This window comes from Aythya marila (genome assembly GCF_965140915.1).
Source record: "Aythya marila genome assembly, chromosome: 13".
Lineage (NCBI taxonomy): Eukaryota > Metazoa > Chordata > Aves > Anseriformes > Anatidae > Aythya > Aythya marila.
The window spans coordinates 88829-108227 of NC_139054.1; the positions used below are offsets into that span (position 1 = coordinate 88829).

Below are 19399 nucleotides of genomic sequence, written 5' to 3' on the forward strand. Positions count from 1 at the left end.
GGTCAGCTTTAAATATTAAGATTATCTGTGCATTTTATTATATGCTATTAATACTAATTTTGTCATTTAATTATTGAGGTGTTACACTATTGTTTCTTTATAGAAGTTGAAACACTTATGTTTCTTTTCTCCAGCCATTCACAACTTCTTTTTTTTTTCCCCATTGTTCTATGCCTGCTCCCCCACCTTTCCCATCAGTAACGCTGTTTAAAATTCATGCCATTACTACAGCTTCTCCTTAAGTCTTTATATATATATATACACACACACATATATATATATATATGTATATATATACACATATATATATGGTATATGTGTGTGTGTATATCAGCTAGCAGTTTTGTTCTTTTCTACAATTATTCACAGCACTGGATTTAGCTATTTTGTTTGACTCTGCAATTAGATGAAACCCAGGACCTTTATTCTGTAATTCATTATGTGGGGGTGATGGCAGATAGAAAAGGCAGTAACTACAGCTGACAAAGAAACTATAATAGGACGTGATTTTACTGAGTAAACCTTTACCAAAGGGGAAAAAGGTCACGTACAACACAGTATTTGCCAGCACTGCACCTTCCTTTTTGAACTGTTATGCTTGCACTGACAGGTCTCAGAAGTACCAAACACAGTACTTTAAGAAATTTAATACTCCACTTTGTACAGTAATAAAAGCACAAATCCTTTTCACTGAATATTTCCTAAATAAGCTTGAGGAACTACTGAGTAAAAGAAGTAACTTAAAATACTAAATAGAGGAGAGGCTTACAGGAGAAATCCCCCATAACAGAAAAAGAAGTTTGCTTTCTTTTGCTTTGTGTGAAACCAGTACTGCTTGTTTTTAGAGAAAGAAATGTACGACGTATCTTCCATTCTAAATAATTGTTGGCTGTCTGGTGGAAGACTAACTGGAGTAGGACAGGATGACAAAAAAAAATAGAAAAGAAAAAATACATTATGGACACTTAGGAAAGCCTTTACTTGATAGCCAGCCCAAGGCATCCACGTATTTGCTGTTCTAAACTTGTAGTTCTATCTTGTCCGATATACTGCTAAAGTTGTATGTCCCTTTTTGTGTCTCTTTACATGGATTATTAGGATATAATGAGAACAGTAATGCCAAGAAACTAAAATGATGCCATTTCACGACATTGCACTGACATTTTCCTACTTCTGTGTATTTTTTAAATACTGCCAATTACTAGACTGACTCAGAGAAAGGCTCTTTTTATCCTTTAGCAGATATAATCCAACAGATAATTACTGAGAAGTCTTGAAATAAAAATGCTTAAACTCTTAACATGTCGACAGGTTATTGTAGAAGCTTCTAAGTTCCAAGAACCTTAAATACAAGTAAAGAAAGATGAATTTAGACAAATAGCTGTCCTTGCTCTCACCAACTTTCTAGCATGACAATCAAATCCATTTCTACAGTAATCATGATAGCTTCCAGCAAGGGCCAAAGTATTATTTATCAACCTCAGCAAAATCATAACCTCAAGAGCACCACTTGAAAAAACTTATGAGAAGAAAAAAGCTGAAGATGTTTATGCACTGAAGTGCATTCTGCCATGCTGTAATTCACTTGATTCCTGGAGCTTCATGTGAAATCCTTGCTAGATTAAAATTGTAACACAGTCTTATCCTGGCAAAATAATTTCAACTCATACATGACAATATTAATGTCACCGAAAATGAAAGGGTTTAATAGTCTGGCCAGTAAGGACAGATGGAAAAGGAAGAAGAAAAAAAAAAAAAAAAAAAAAAAGGAAGAAAAGAAAGGTTTGCCTTCAGTTGGTGACCTTTATTAACCACAAAAAAAAATTAAGGAATAGTGAGGGATTCTGAAGTATACTAACTATATTTCATAAACATCAGCTAGAGATAGAAGCCCATGACAGTAGTTAAGCAGACAATAGCTGCTATACATGGAACTTATAACACTTTGATAAAACACTGATTTTACATGGTCAAAAGTAGTAAGTCCTCATGAAAAAAAAAAAAAAATCCTGGAGTGGCTATTTCCATATCACCATTACTAGTTCCTCCGTGTCACTTATCTTGTGCAATGCTGAAAGCTGCAGAGCACTGTGCTGTCTTAGAAAAGCTGAAGGCCACTTTTTATTTTATGGAAGTCATTCTGGGTCCATAGCAATCCTCCTGTCACAGGAATATTCAATTCTGCAGAGCTGCAAGAGGATGAGAAATAAACCACATAAGCACTGAGCTGACTTAGAAGCTCACATCACCAAAGCAAATTTCTTAGCATGTTAAACTTTTAAGAAGTTTTACTTCCAAACTAAAATGTTATTTCTCATTTCTAGCTCTGATCGTTTAACTGATGGAATGCCCTTAATTTTTAATCAGTTCATTCATGAGAGGGAACAGTCTGAGTACCAACGGTACCAAAACACAAACCAATGGAAAGATTACCAGCTGCTAACAATTGCAAGGGAGACATGACTCCAGAAACAACCAACCACACAACAATTCTTGTCTCATCTGTCCTTTGCAGCTAACAATACAAGGTAATCACGTGAAACTTTAATGCAGCAAGAAGTCAACATAAAAACAATCTGTTATAAATGTTAGAAAGCTTGTATGTCTGCACACAGAAACAAGCCCTTCCTATGGCTTGACACAGAAGTCACAGAATCTAGAGCATTTACAAAAAGTTTAAAGGAAGTTATTTGGTCTCACTGGCGGCATGCTAAGTCATTTCTAACTGCAGAAAGTGGCTTAGTCTCAAACAGGCGTAAAATCTCTTTTCCTTGCAGAAGTTACCCAGTTAGGGCTGAGTCCCCCATGACTCACTAACACAGCACACAAAGGAACAAATACTTTTTTTTTTTTCTTTTTTCTCAGTGTTCTCAGACATAAGGCACCCTTAAGCTCAAGGTTCAAAGAGCAGTTGAAGAACATAGGTAAACCATTCCCTATCCAAAGCTGTACTGTGTGAAGAAACTTAAAAAACTACTGAGTTGTTAGGTAGGCCAGACTAGGGTTTAACACTTTAATTCATTTTTATGAGAATAGGAAGTTAAAAGCTATATTTTAAAAATAAGATGTTTATAAATGAGCCAGTTGAAACCTGCTATCTGACACTGTGAAGAAGAAAAAGGGAAAACCTGGTCGGCATCTGCGTGTTTTTCATGTACGCTCAAGGAGAGTTCATGCAGTCCCAGCTACAGCCTAGCATCCCCCAGGATATGAATATGTTACCTGTCTACTTTAAGGTCTTTACCCTTCAGCACCTTATTTCCCTCTTTCACCCACCTGCTTATGCATCTCATTCTAAGGACAAAAAATCCAGCCGTTATCCATGACCATTGAACGATGAATGCCATTTCTGAAATGTCAGTGAAAATCTCAATACAATCCCTAAAGCAATTGCAGGTAGCAGCTCTACTCTCAGGAAACTCTCTGTCATTGCCAACTGCCACTTTGTCCCAGCTGTCACATAAAACTGACACTGGGAGTAAACAAAAGGCACATATGCTTACCACAAAAACAAAACGTCTGCCTGAGGATGACAGCAGCTATTCAAAGCTTCTGAGGTTGCTGCAACAAACCCTAAGGACAAACTTTGATAACAGCAAAGCACACACCAGAAAACCCACAGAAGAACACTATCTTTTGGGACCAGGGAGGAAGGATTCTACAAGATTTCTACAAGATTTTCCAATGCATCTAAGCATCACAGGAACTTATGTCTCACATTAAACCAGAACCATTTCTGTAAACAAGATGGAGATGTTTGGGAAGCTTTATTTATACAGCAACTTAAAAGCTATACACTGAAAAACTCAATGCCTTTTCCAAATGATTGGTACTGGAATAACCGGAATATAGCAGAGGCTGCTGCTCAGAGCTCCTCAGGGACACACAATTTTTCCTTTAGTGTCAGAACACCTCCCTAGACACCCCCTCCACAGATGAAACACTGCCAGGGACCTTGTAAAAAAAGTCAACACAGAAACATCACAGATATCGCACCCAGCAGTAATGATCTGATGTTCTTTCTCTGTCTGTTGGAAACTACCCAGAATTCAGCCTGCTAATGAGATAATTCTTCCTTCTTTGTGATGCTAACTGTTCATTACTCATGACTTCACTCATTCCCAGGACAGAGACTCTGGGGACAGACACTGACATAATTTGCTGCCTTAAATGTACTGCTCCATTCTCATCTGTTGACCTGGTGAATTAGGGCTGCAGCAAAAGGTCATGCTTCTACTACATGACTCGTTCAGAGTCCTTTTTCCAGATTTTTCAGGAAACCCTTAATGTAGTTCATTACTTTGATTTGCCATAAGTCTGGGGAGCCAAATAGAAAGTTAAAGATAGCCGTAGCTTTTACAAAGACTGTGTCCCACTGCCTATGTTGCAGATGCTTTTTTCCAAGCATCTTATAGATATTTCCAAAGTACACCATCACATTTTCACAGTTTCTCATACCATACTGTGAGTATGATGACAACACTGAGCTTGTCAGAAAAGCTCTCTACAGAGAAGTTGGAGACCACTACCAAGAGTTAGCAAACAGCAAACACCCCTTCTGCAACATGCCATATATACCACTCATTTGAAGGGGAAGCTGAAAACTCATGTAGCTGCAAGGCAGTGAATGAAGTTTCCAAACAGAAGAATACATGAGAAGTAACCAAGAAACTCTGCTCCCCCTCTTCCTCTGGGCAAGTCAAGAAAACCTTCCGGATGATTTTGGCAAAAGGAGAAGCTACAATGGAAGAGAAATAAGAGGAATGAGCAAGTTATAGCACTCCTGATAAAACTAAAGATTAGTTCCAGGCCCAGCTACAGAAACAGATCAGTTTTTCCTCATCTTTCTGAGCTTCTTCCTTTCCTGCCAGGTTGTGATTTGAGTACCAGAAACTCTGCTCCTTTTCACCTACACAGATGAATGGAGAAACACTTACTATTTTTAGTCTGATATGTGCATTTTCATTTTCTACATGGTTATTTTCTAATCATAGAAGCTGTGTGACACTATACACTCACCACTAGTTCAAAAAGCAGCCAAACAGAAGCTGCATACGAGGAGAAAAAGAAAACCACCTTCTTGGCTGAGTATAGAAAAAGCTTTTGCAATTGTTCCTCTCAGCATCTTAGGTGACAGGGAAAGCAATTATTAATGGCACAGGGGAAAGCAATGCCTGCTTTGCTTATCTGAGTCTGTATAATGTAGCACTGAGACGTACATACCTAACTTGTAACACTTTGGTTTGCAATTAATATACACTGGGTTCTTACCATGACTAAATCATACTTCAAAAGGCAGTCCAGGCATCATCCCCCAAAGAAATCTAGTGTGACTGATAAGGGAAGGAAATAATAATTGATCTACCTACAAAATAAACCCCAAGAAAATGAAAAAGAAAGAAAAAAAAAAGGTCCTTCCAGCTGTCCATTTGCAGATCCCAAGAGAAATATTTTGGCATATGTGAGCAAGAATTTATAATGCAAATCAGGTTTGTCTGTTCCAGGAACAGAACTGTGTGTCTGGGCACGCATTTCTGTTCTGGCTACAGGCAGAGCATTCTCCAAATCGAGGAAGGGTCCAAAGTCAAGTTGAAATTTATATACTTCAGATAAGCCTTGAGGTCAGGAACCTCTTTAGAAATTTTCAACTGCCTGACAGTTTTTTCTATCCTACTGCAACATAATTTGCTCCTCTGTGTACAGACAGGTAGACCGAGCATTTCCCTGTAACCATGGCTGTTCTGTGTGTCTCGCCACTTGCATTTATGACCCAGAAAGGAAGGAGTCCTTCTAATTTGTAGCAAGCAATGGAATCATAAGTCCTAGAAGTAAAACCTAGAGAATATTACCTGAAATATGGATAAATGGTGTTTCACCTGCTGTGAAAAATCACTGAATAGTACAAAAGAAGCTGTTTCAAAGAACAGCTTATAAATTAACCATTTTCTTTATTTTTAAGCATGAGAATCCGTTTCAGCATCTAATTAGCAGTATGAGTCTTTTTCTCATCCTTAAAACTAGTGCAACTCTACAACTATGCATTTTTTAAGTCTGCATGTTGCAGGCTATTTATAACCAAGTACAAATCTGATCTTCCAATGCTTTTTACACTATGGAGCCAAGAGAACACCCCAAGTTGATTATGAGGAAAAGGCCTTTTTAAATAACAGCCATGCATATTTCCCAGACTACTAACATTCACGAAGAAGGGAGATTGAATGCATCCCTATGAGATATTCCAGAGAGTGCCTCATGCTGTTAGGTTCACAGATTTAACTGCACTTCAGTTCTAGCACACACAAGTGTTTGGACTAGTTGAAATTAAAGGTCTGAATGGCCAGTCTCCAACTATGTTCAAAAGCTAATGCATAAGTGAGCATATGAGCACAAGAGAACAGTCTTCCCCCTATTACTCTCCTACCTCCCAGTAGTTTGTGAATCAGAAACTTGCTGAGGCGAAGTGTTGAGATGTCTTTGTTGACATGTGTGTGTGTGTTTTTTTGTTTTGTTTTGTGTTTTTTTTTTAGATTCTTTAAATATGTATCTTTGCAGATGGCTCAGGCAAGGATCTCAAAGAATCTTTACAAACATTTTAACCCCCAGCACTGGATTTCCACCTTCCATGTTAATGACTCTGCAATGCTTTGCTCTTCAAGCATATCAAGGAAAGCAAGTTTTAGAAAATAAGTAACATCTTTCTAATTTTGCACATTTAATGGATTTGCAAAAATCCTAACAAGTTTTACCCTCAAACTTCTTTTTCCTACTTCCATTATATGTCCTCCAAATCCAAAGAATTAAATTACATTTATTCTAAAGTCATTTGTGATGTTTCATCAGCCTATGTCAAGGACAGACTGAAAACCTTACCAAGTCACCACTGAATCATAACACTGAAATACTGCTTGCCAGTACTGTAAAACTGCCAACACTTGAACTGCTTCATATGATTCCCTACAACAACAAGCATCACAAAAGTAGCTGCAAGCATCAAAGTCTAACTAGAAAGAGAAAGGAACCTAATACTGAAACTTCAGCATGACCAGGTGCACTTACGTTCATGGTTCTTACTTTATCATTCTGCTTTCCAGTTGTTATGAACTGACACTAGCAAGGATTTACTTCATGTCCATTGCAGGATGGAAAAAAAAACAAAAAAAAACATGTATTCGTAATTTTAGTGATTTTTTATTAACAAATTAACTGACTAATATGTGCTGTGGATTTTCAGACAGTAGCATGGCTAAGTTCTAGCATCTACATCTAAACCAGTGGTATGACAAAGATTACATCTGGAAGAATTCCTTTGCTTGTAGAGCAGCACCTGGAATCATTAGGTGTTTTTTGTTTTGTTTTGTTTTGTTTGTTTGTTTGTTTTTAATTTCTATTACTCTAGGGACCACTCCAAGAAATATAGTGGGATTACAAACACTTGACTCCTACAACAGCCAGGACAGAAAGGGAACTTGCTACAGCTGGATTCAAGTAGCAGCTTACAAACAAGAATAGTGAATCATACTACTCCATATACACTTCATTACAGCCTCCGTAATGATGATTCCATCTATTGTGCACAGCAAAATCAACTGAGCCAACGAGGAACAAATACAGAAACCCCATCTCCTGTCAGAGCCTCCTGGCTGGATACTAAACAGCTTATGTTTAAAGTCTCTGAGATCAAGTACTCTGTCATTTCTGCCTACAGTGAAAGTGCCAGGGCTCTGCAGACTAGAAGCAGATCTGCAAGTTCCAGGAATTTGTCGTAATTCCCAATGTGGAACATGTTGCAAGCAACATGACTCATGGCTGACTGACATCAAAGGGTTCTGCTGAATCAATTATTTTTTTTCCTGTTTGTATCTACTATAAATTTACTCTTCTTTGGGGGATGATAAACTATCAGGAGATAAATGGTTACCTACTCTCTTTAAAGCCTGACAGGAAATTCATGTAGTGCTCCAAGTATGGGTCAGTGATGAACACTGTTCAAAAGGACTCAGAAAGGATGACTCATTTAACCTCCTGATATGCAGAAAGACAGATTCGGTGCTGTCTCTTGTAGAGGTGTTAGAACCAAGCAGTTCACGAACTATTTGGACTGTCAGAAAGAGGAGCACCGGAAAAGGATATCTTTTTTTATTATGTAGCAATCTACAAGATTTTAATTCTACATTTTGATTGGATCCATCAAATACAAACAATACTCTCTCAGCAGCCTACCCCTACACTTCAGGCCTGAGCTGACAAAAGAGTAGACTAGTTCTGGGGAAGATGATGAAGAGAATGGAGTCAGAATGGAAACCGTGCTCTTCAGAACTGGAAACTAATCTGAAGACAACTCAGAATATGTGAAAACATGAATACATGTAGTAGCTTTTCCCACTGCACAACCTTGCAGTGGGAAAACTGTGTAACTGTGATTATTATTCTCATTTGTTTTGGAAGCTAGTAGACTGGGCCCATCTACTACAGGGAAAGAATCACTGATTTAGAAGTTAAGCCATCAAATGTTTAAGAAAATAACTGCTATCCATTTATATTCTGAAGCATTCCTTGGTTTAAAATTAAACTACATGTACGGCCAATCCCACACAGGGTATGTGATTAAATTTATTTGAAAGCTAACAACATTCAAGATCCTTTGACTTCTAAGAGTGAAATAATGACCCTGTGAAAACATCTTCAATGGAACTGTTTAACTGGACATGGTCACTTAGTAACAGAGATGATCTAATGAAAGCCTTATAGAATGCTACCATTATTTCCATGGCAACCTGACTTTCTTCAGTGAGGTCAGGTCTGCAACTTAAATTATTGGCTGGAGCTCTGAAAAGGTCACTGGGCAATGGCAACATACTGTGGTTGAGGACCTGAGTCCCCATTAAGAGAGTTTTGACGCCTGCTGAGTCTGTGTTAATAACTTCCAAACTGCTAAGCAGCAGTATCTCATAATCCTACCAACGGTTTCCTGTAGAAAGACCAGAAAAGAAGATAACATAAGCAGGCTTCCACAAAATATAAGATGGAAATCACCTTTTGATTGCCACTGATGTCACTTGTATTTCACTTTCAGTTAGTGTAAAAGGCCCCAGGACTGCAGAACAAAAGTACATTCCCAGAAGAGAAAGAGAACAGCAGTAATTATAATAAGCAGCTCTCAGATTTGATGAGTAAAAAATGAAGGAGACGAATGCAGAGTTCTGTACTGTGTGTGTTCCCTCAGGTCAGAAGGATGACTGTTACACCTTCATAAAGTAACTTCCTACCACACTGGTGAGTTGTCACAGTAGCTATTTCAGTCTCACTGTGTCCATCAACAATACAAGTCCAGTGTCAGGCTAACAGGGCAAAAACAAGCAAAACAGTTTCTTACTTCAATGGAGGAGGGTGAGGAGAAGAGAGTTTGTTTCATGTTGGGTTAATAAAGTGAATAATCGGGACTGCAGTGACATAAAATGTAGTCAGGACAGTGGACTACAGTATTCACTTCAAGCACACAGAATCACGTAATTCCAACCCATCCATGCTATGGGCAGGGATGCCACCCACTACATCAGGTTGTCCAAGGGATAAGGCATCCACAACCTCTCTGGGCAACCTGTTCCAGTGCCTTCACCACCCTCACTGTGAAGAATTTCCTCCAAACATCTAATCTAAATCTCCCCTCTTTTAGTTTAAAATCATCTCTCCTTGTCCTGTCATTATCTGATTGAGCAAAGAGTCACTCTCCATCTTTTTTACAAGCCCCCTTTAAGTATTTAAAAGCTGCAGTGAGGTCACCCTGGAGCCTTCTCTTCTTCAGGCTGAACATCCCCAGCTCTCTCGGCCTTTCTTCATAGGAGAGGTGCTCCAGCCCCTTGATCATCTGTGTAGTCCTCCTCTGGACCTGTTCTAACAGATCCACATCCTTCTAGTGCTGGGGGCCCCAGACCTGGATGCAGTATTCCAGGTGGGGCCTCACAGAGTGGGACAATCTCCTCCCTTGACCTGCTGGTCACACCTCTCTTGATGCAGCTTAGGATGCAGTTGGCCTTCTGGGCTGCAAGCGTGCTCTGCTGGCTCATGTCAAGCTGTTTGTCCACCAGAACCCCCAAGTCCTTCTCCGCAGGGCTGCTCTCCATGAGTTCTTCTCCGAGTCTGTACTCCTGTCTGGGATTGCCCCAGCTCAGGTGCAGCAGCTTGCACTTAAGCTTTCCCACTACTGCACCTCAAAGTGCTTCATCAGACCACTGTACATTTTAAAATGACTCTCCCTTCCTGTACAAGATTAGCTAGTCTGGGAAGACTGACATTGGGGGAGGCTACATGACTTCTCCAAGGTCAGGCTGTAAGAATGCTGGGGAGCTAACATTCTTAGCTGCATCTCCTGGCTTCCAGTCCTGAATGCTTTAATTGCGAGGCTACAGTTCTTCCTATTAAACTTACTCATCCCAGTGTATCACTAGGCAGACTCTGCACCAGCTCTTAGTAGCTTGTTTTAAAAACTCTGTACTTGCGTGTTAGTAACTCGTGAGGATCAGCATACTGTATCTTACTAACAGTATCAGACAACAGTGAAAGTTGAAACAGTTTGAAGAGTAGACTATTATGTTATTACATCAACACTACAAAGGTTCTTCAAAACACAAACATTACTTTAAAAATGCATGAGAGAAGCGCAGTTAGTAGATATTACAAATATTGGTAGATATTTTGGTCAAGCTATCACACAAATAACAGGTTGAAAACTAGTCCTGAATTTTTCACATCACAGCACAAGGCACATAGAAATAAATCAATTTCATAGTTCAGGGACAAAGTCTTGCCCATATTACTCACTTTGTACTAGGAGACTTCCACTCATCTCTCACTGGCTGATCAAGCAGAGACATCATGGAATAATTATCCAACATGAGACCATCAGGGTCATCTGTCTGACCTGGGAGTTTCCCAAGAGGAAAGTCTTTCCATTGTATTTCATCTGGGTAAAAACACAGTACATAAACAAGAAGTCCGAGCTCACCAGAGAGATTTTCAAAAAGCAAGACTCCCCCCAGAGCCAAAAATACTATCTCATGCAACTCAGCAAACACGAGCAACCTCAGGTACTCAGCAAAAATAAGACTGAGCTATAGTTTTAAGTAACTTTCTTTCTAACCTTATTAGCTCTTTCAAAGGAAGTCTCTACACCTTGTGAGACAATAGGAACACATCTGGAGTCAGGCATGATCATGCTGTCTACACAGTACAGCTTATCCAAACCACTGTGAGGCAATGTCCATTGAAAGAAACCTCCCACTATTCTAGAGCAACCCTTAATACTTACCTCTGTCATTAAAGCATACTTTTGTATGAAACTGATGTACTGATTACTATATGATAATTTAAAATTCACTTTGAAAAGGTTTATACAAATATTCACTCTGCATACTCCTGTAAATGGAATAAGCAATTATCACACACATGAAGATACAAAACAGCACCTTTGCACTATATAATACCAAAAACGATTTGTTTTGGTTAACTGACATCTGTCCAGAAACCCAGACTTTGCCTTAAAGTACCAGCAGATTTATTCTTTTTTTTTTTTTTTTTTCTTTTACGTCTTTCCTGGGCATTTAATAGAACTAAACCTCCTGACATATAATGGTGGTTTCTAAACGTTTTAATTTCACAATTTGAAAAGTGCAGAAATAGTATTTGATAAATGTGGCTGCGTCAGGCTGGCGGGCGGTCACCAGTGGGGTCCCTCAAGGCTCCATTTTAGGGCCGGTACTTTTCAATATTTTTATAAATGATCTGGATGTAGGAATAGAAGGTATTTTGAGCAAGTTTGCTGATGACACCAAACTTGGAGGAGTTGTGGACTCGAATGAGGGTGTAAAGGCCTTGCAGAGGGATCTGGATAGGTTGGAGAGCTGGGCGATCACCAACCGCATGAAGTTCAATAAGAGCAAGTGCCGGGTCCTGCACCTGGGATGGGGAAACCCTGGCTGCACGTACAGACTGGGCAATGAGACGCTGGAGAGCAGCCTAGAAGAGAGGGATCTGGGGATCGTGGTAGACAGCAAATTGAATATGAGCCAGCAGTGTGCCCTGGCAGCCAGGAGGGCCAACCGTGTCCTGGGGTGCATCAAGCACGGCATCGCTAGTAGGTCAAGGGAGGTGATTGTCCCGCTCTACTCTGCGCTGGTGCGGCCTCACCTCAAGTAATGTGTGCAGTTCTGGGCACCACAGCATAAAAAGGACATGAAACTGTTGGAAAGTGTCCAGAGGAGGGCTACGAAGATGGTGAAAGGCCTGGAGGGGAAGACGTACGAAGAACGGCTGAGGTCACTGGGCCTGTTCAGCCTGGAGAAGAGGAGGCTGAGGGGAGACCTCATCACAGTCTACAACTTCCTCGTAAGGGGGTGTTGAGAGGCAGGAGACCTTTTCTCCATTAACACCAGTGACAGGACCCGCGGGAACGGGGTTAAGCTGAGGCAGGGGAAATTTAGGCTTGACGTCAGGAGGGGTTTCTTCACAGAGAGGGTGGTTGCACACTGGAACAGGCTCCCCAGGGAAGAGGTCACTGCACCGAGCCTGTCTGAATTTAAGAAGAGATTGGACTGTGCACTTAGTCACATGGTCTGAACTTTTGGGTAGACCTGTGCGGTGTCAAGAGTTGGACTTGATGATCCTTAAGGGTCCCTTCCAACTCAGGATATTCTATGATTCTATAACATCCAACTCAACTGTAAGGCAAATTACAGTTATATACAATGAACAGGCTGAGCCTTCTCTTCAGAGAGCAACCTAGTAAATAGCTGATGTATCACATGTCATTACAGTAGTTTTAGTTTTCAATTTGTTTAAGGATGGTAACTACACATCCTTGGTGTTATTCAAACAGAAATTAAATTTACCCACAACCAACTACATAAACACAATCTTCATGAAAAGCTTGTGGTTCAAGACACAATGTGTGTTCCTTTGGCAAAAGATCTGCTTGCTCAGAACCAAAGTCACTGATGTAGAGGACAATTTTGCTTCTGTTCTCAAAACATCCACCTCTAACAAGCTGTTCACATAAGCATAACTAAGCTGAATTGTTTAGGCAGATCTTACCCTCCTTTTTTTTTTTTTTTTTTAAACTTGGGAAATCTTCTCTGTGAGTGGGGTATGAGAGTTCATTGTCTTCCAATGGCTGCATTTTTCTTCTTTCTTTAAACACCACTTTGCCTCTAACTCCTCTACACCATCTCATTTTCTTGCCTTTAAGTCCCTCCAGAAACCACTCACCCAAAAATTTTCTTAGCTGTTGAATCCTACATCCCAATGAAAGTATAGCTACCGTATGGAAGCTAAGAGAACACTGGATAAATCATTATTCACTCTACAAACTTCTTGCCCTGCTTCCAACTCTTGCTTGCTACCATGTCATGATTGCAGTTTGCCTGGGGCTTGGAACTTCTGAGAACCTGACTGGTGCTTTCAAATGCAGTCCAACTGTGCTTTCAGATATCCCTAATTCTGACAAATAAAGGTTAAGAAATATCTTTGTTGTCTTTGCCATTTACAGCTGGCATATACACTGTCCCATCAACTGGATATGGTGAAGTTTTAAACACTGAGATTAGAGACCCCTGATAAAAAAGTTAAGGAAGAAGTAACAATGTGCTCTTGGAAAAAAACACAGTGTTTTAAGAGCTTTTAGGGAGACATGACATTTGCACATAAACAGAAGACTGGAAAAAAGCAGTTTTCAGAGATTTGGCATTTAAATTATTTTGAAGCACAATTCAGTTCTGGTCAGGCCCAGAGGGCTGACATGCCTCTGCATTTCACTTAGACCATCTTAACCACTTGTAAACATTAAATTTTATAAAAACTGTTTTTACCTGCAATGATCTGCCATGCAGACCCTTGTAGTGCTGCCTTTTTCTCAGCAATAGCCACCATGTTATCAGAATGAGCAAGTCCTTCCAAATGATTTGTTTCAGTTACCATCTCTTCTTCCTCCTCCTCTACTTCCTCTACACCATCATCTTTCTCCAGCACATCTTCTTGATTCTCTGCAGCCTGCCCTTCATTTTTAACTTGATTTTCTTGCCTCACCCTCCACTGTAAGCTCTCTATAGTGTAAATTGGCTGTTCACTGTAGTTTGACAAGTGGCCTGGGCTGGACAATGGACCACCTCCTTCCGTGTAAATGGATGTGAGATAGAGAAGGTTCTTCCGTGAAGAACGTGGCAAACGAGGTCTCATGCTTGTGAGGATCCTAGAAAGGAAAAGGGCAATGTAAAAGTTTTAAAAGCAAAAAGAGATTCTAAATGAAGGTTTATCAAGCTGAGCAGCCTTTTAAGTGCGAGCTTCCTCATGTATCTCCACTAAAAGGCAAGTTTGATTATTCCTAAGTAGTGACTGCTGGAATACTCCTTCTTTGTGATTAAAATTAAGGATGTGGGATACTTCTAACTGAATTTGTGCTTTGCTATTTTTATGTGAAAAAGGTGCCACCTGTGCTAAACCCATATCACCCGCATGAGCAATTACATCTCTGCTACTACATCACTTTTCTTCTAAGTTGCTTTCTTAATAAATCCACAGATAATTTCCAATTTCATTCCAAAGGAGCAATTCTTTTAAGTTCTCCTCCTTCTCCTTGTAGAATCAATAGGAAGATGAGCAGCAACAAACACAGTTTTATACACACCTAGAATCACAGAATGGCTCAGGTTGGAAGGTACCTTAAAGATCACCTAGGTCCAACCCCCCTGATATGGGCAGGGCTGCTACCCACTAGATCAGGTTGACCAGGGCCTCATCTAACCTGGTCTTAAACAATTGCAAGGATAGGGCATACACGAGCCCTGGGCAACTTGTTCCAGTGCCTCACCACCCTATGAATGAATAATTTCTTCCTAACATCTAATCTAAATACCCTTCCCCTACCCTTGTCCTGTCATTATCTGAGCAGAGTCGCTCAGTGCGTTTTTTTTTTGGTTTTTTTTGTTTTTTTTTTTTTTACAAGCCCCCTTTAAGCATTTAAAAGCTGCAGTGAGGTCACCCTGGAGCCTTCTATTTTTCAGGCTGAACATCCCCAGCTCTCTCAGTCTTTCTTTGTAGGAGAGGTGCTCCAGTCCTGTGCTGGGGGCCCCAGACCTGGATGCAATGCTTCAAGTACACACCTGCCATAATTTCTAGCGTATCACAGGGAAGCTGCCAAAGCTGTTAGAGAACATTGTTCACTGTCCTTTTTCTAGGTCACAGGATCAAACTTACAACTGAAGAAGGTGTGGGGTTGCCCAGCAAGGAGCTTCCAAGCAATTTTCAGTTAGTCTTATCCACTGCAAAGGAACTTTGTGGAGGAACAGCTCCTTCACATACACACGTCTGTTACAGCGGCGTCTTTTCTTCCCTTCAAAGAAGGTAACAAAAACAAGGTGCTCAAAATACATAAAAGTACACACTTCGTCCCTTTGCATTTTTACTGGAGCTCTTATCCTTACACAAGCTGGCATTCCAAACCAAGTCCAAGACCAGATACACTGACTAAATATGTCAAACTCATTAAAAGGGACTTGCCAATGCACTAACAGCTAAGTTAGCTTCACAAAATATGACAACAGTGAGATGCAGTTTCCCAAGCTTGTTCTGTGCATCCCATACAGGAAAGCCACAGGGCTGTGTTTGTACAGTATTGTCTCTAGTAAATGCAGTATACTGTTTCTGGGATCTGAGATCATTCCAGATAGCTCTGCAGTAAGTAGAATTAACAGCTGTGGGCTGCTGATGCTCAGTATCTTGGTGCGTAACAGACATGCTCAGTGTTGGCTGAAAGCATCTAACATGAACCTCCAATTACCATAGATAATGGCAAAATCTAGCCAGACCAGCAGAGGAGGTAGCAAAATTAACCAGCAGGAAATCTCCTTCAGGTATATACTATATCACAGTACAAAAGTCCTGTTAACAGAATTCTTATGACACACTTCAAATAATCAAAGCTCTTCTGTGCCACTCTCTGGAGTTAAACATACAGTTTACCAATTTAAACATTTCTAAGGAGTTAGGCACAAAAACCAAAATATTAATTTTACTTCTGTGTAAGTTTAAAGGCATGACAAATCCATAGATGGGACTGAAGGAGGACAGAAAGACTACCTAAGTATATTGTAAAGCTAGGGTTATGTTAAGTGAGGAAAGAACTGGGAACAAGGAACTCATAATAATTTGCACATAACATGTTTATTTGTTTTCTGTTACTGTTATTTCCTGAAAGTACTGGACTGGTCTTTCATGGGAGAGATTAGCTTTTTGTATCTTGAGGAAGCCACAGCAAGTTGCCAAAGAAATAGTAATTTCAAAATGTTGCTAAGAAATGCATAACATACATAAGCTGCAGCATAAAAAGTGTAGAAATGCAACGATTAAAGCTCTAAGTTAACATGACAAAATGTACTAATCATTTTATTGCACTTAATCTAAAGTACCCACCACCCTCCCCATTCCTGCAATGGTACAGAAGAGACTCCTACTTTTTTTTTTTTCCCCACACAGAAATTACACACTCACCACTGTTAACTCTGGCAATGCTAGTCAGCATCTCAGAAATCCAGTTGATCAGGAACTGAGGACGGAGTTCTGAAGAATCAGAACATTCCTTTAACTTCATAAACATTTTGTCTATTAGGGTCTGTGTAAAACTTCGGGAAAGGAGGCCTGTCAGCAAGGGCTGCCAGAAGCAGTATAACGTCTGAGGAATTCTGAATTGCCATACTGCTTTATTTGCTGCAATAATTAGGAAAAAGAGAAGCCAAAAATCACTGTTAAGTAATTTTTTTGTGTACCACTGGTGTGCTGCTTGTTCTCAGTAGTTTGCACTGTGATCACCCTTGAATGTGGAGTCATTATTTTCTTATGTTAAGATATTAAGAGAAGCAGCAAATCAACAATAAATACAATAGCCCAACGAAAGCAAAAAATACAATGCCTACATCTAATCACATAGTAAACCACAGGAAAACCTCACTCTGCTTTACTAATTCCAAGCCAGTTCTAGTTTATTTCACACATAATGAAGAGCTATCCTGTATCTTTCTCTTGCAAAGGGAAGGCACATTGAGCAAAGCAACAAAGAATCAAAAAGCTTCTAAAACTTTACAACTGTAATATATGCACAGAAATTTGAGGATCATTCTCAGAAAGCTGTTTAGCTATTTTTCCTAAATGCTCTCAGGTAGATAAACAGTTACTCTTCATTGTCTCTACCTAACTAATTCTCTTTCAGAAACTCCATGCACAATTGGTCAGCAGCATGGAATTCAGATGCAACTAGTGACTAAGGCTCAGAATGCCACCACTTACATTTGTTTGCTATCTTCATTGTGGAAAAGAAACTAGAGAGAGTTCATTAACTCGGTAACAATTACGGATATGGGCAGAGATGCAAGCTTTGAAAGACATTTTGGCCAAGTAGCATTCAGTGTGGAAGAGCTATCCTTCCATAGTAAGAGATTTATACAAAAGCAATAACTAAGCATGTCCATAACAGGGCCTAGGGAGCAGTAGATTGTTCAAGGACCCAGACAAATAAAAGAAATTATATAGCAAATTAGAGATTTCAATATAATGAGGAAAAAAGAACAAAACTGGACATAACATTGGCTACACACTTTTTATGTAAGCTATGTGGTACCCAACACACTAACCTTCATACTTGATATTTAACATCTTCAGGCAATCAACTGTTGGGATGAGAAAACCATCACTGAGAAGAACTTCAGCCACTGTCTCCCTAGAGCAATCACAGAATCTTATTAATGCCACTTAGTCCCATCCATATCAAAACACCACTTACACTAGTTCTGAAACATGTTTGTGAGTCAACTAGAGCTGTGTGGAGGTGATGTAGCTTCTTGTAAGGCACTAAAACCTTATGTCTGTTTTGGGCTGCATACATCCCAATTAGACTTGGAGTGAATACGCAACTACACCAAGTGGAGCAGAACCAGAACCCTGAAGAAAACACTTCTGCTTGAGGTGCAGAGGGAAATATCTGCCATTGGTATTTTAAAAATAGTCCAGGAATGTTTGTCATAAACCATTTATCATACTGAAATACCTATGATTTTAAGCACGATTCAAGTTGCCAGCCAACAGATCAGTCAAGATCCAAGGACCAAGAGCTAGATTAAATTTAAGTGGAAAAACCAACCCTGCTGGCTTGCTGGCAGGGCACTTCTTAACACCCTATTCACAGTTGTTCAGCAGATTCACTACAGTAGGGTCACAATTATTACCTATGGCAACTATAACTCTTTTTTGAACGTCTCCTGCCATTACAGCTATTCTTTGAACTACAGTTGGCCTGACAACATTGAATTCTCTAGCTAAAGGATCCATCTAACCACTAGGTTGGCTTAACACAAGAGAGAAATTGAGGGCACCCACCCAGGTAAGCTGAACTGATGCTTGAAAGTAAAACAACAAAATGGACAAAATCAAAATTCCCACTGCCTCCATATACAGCCATGTGCTTGAGTTATTCCATTCATGTTTCCATCTTCTATCCATGAACTTTTCTATCCAAGCAAACATACAGTGCTAAAATAAACACTTCTCAGAATAAAAATAAACATGGCCATTTTCAGGCACTGAACAAATTACACAGAAACAACTGCTGAAACCATTAGCATCATTGGATTTGGAATGGTAGTATCCATGTCAAACATGGCGTATTTTGGTATAGAATGGGTGAGAAAATTTGTTTTCTCCAAAAGGGATGATTTACAAATCTAAACATGCAGGTATGACTTAGATACAATGTATGTTTTTATAGGTACAAACAGGAGCTGAAGAGCTCTGAGTGCAGAAGAAAACACACACACACTATGCCACTTTGTCACTAGTAGATAATGTGCTGGGAGATCAGAAGGCAGGCAGCAGAATGTAATTTGTTTCTGAGAACAAACTCAAGAATTAATCCTTCTCTTTTCTGGAAACTGTTCCAGGATGATTACCATTATTCCTACATGTAATGACGGCTCATCACCAACTATTTAAGGCTATATCCATGCAGACAGTAGCTTCAGTAGAATAACATGACTAAGAAAGGTCCACTGGGTAAGTTCTCTGAAGCAGACAGCAGAGGATTCTTTGCAGTTAGCTCATGGTGCTTTAGTGTCACAGGAATCTTCTGCCCTCTGAACAGTACAAAATTACAGTTTATGTTGATAGCGGAAACAAAAGGTTTTATCTGCAAATGCATACGTATTCGAAATTAGAAAACTATTTTTGTAAGTCGCTTGACATATTCAAGAGAACTCATAAACTCTGTTATCGCCGAATCCATAATCCAGGTCTCCAAACCTAATGAAGTCACAAAATTGTCAATACATTCCACATCAGCCTTCCTCCCTCCTCAGCTAGTTTATTT

At 39.7% G+C, this 19399-nt stretch overlaps 1 protein-coding gene across 2 annotated transcripts in view; it reads right to left on the reverse strand.

Annotated features, from left to right (window-relative positions):
* Positions 1 to 1783: 1783 nt before the first annotated feature.
* LAS1L (LAS1 like ribosome biogenesis factor) overlaps positions 1784 to 19399 on the reverse strand; it is a 29226-nt gene continuing 11610 nt past the window's right edge. Inside the window, exons 8-13 of one of the 2 annotated variants that reach the window (XM_082770664.1) lie at positions 17673 to 17758; positions 16537 to 16752; positions 15244 to 15379; positions 13860 to 14239; positions 10819 to 10960; positions 1784 to 2189 (exon numbers count right to left, since the gene is read on the reverse strand). In XM_082770664.1, coding sequence (XP_082626790.1) covers positions 2099 to 2189; positions 10819 to 10960; positions 13860 to 14239; positions 15244 to 15379; positions 16537 to 16752; positions 17673 to 17758 — 1051 coding nt within the window. In that variant the 3' untranslated portion in view covers positions 1784 to 2098. Of the gene's footprint in view, positions 2190 to 6907; positions 8969 to 10818; positions 10961 to 13859; positions 14240 to 15243; positions 15380 to 16536; positions 16753 to 17672; positions 17759 to 19399 lie in introns of those variants that run through there. The other variant, XM_082770665.1, reaches the window with a different exon arrangement.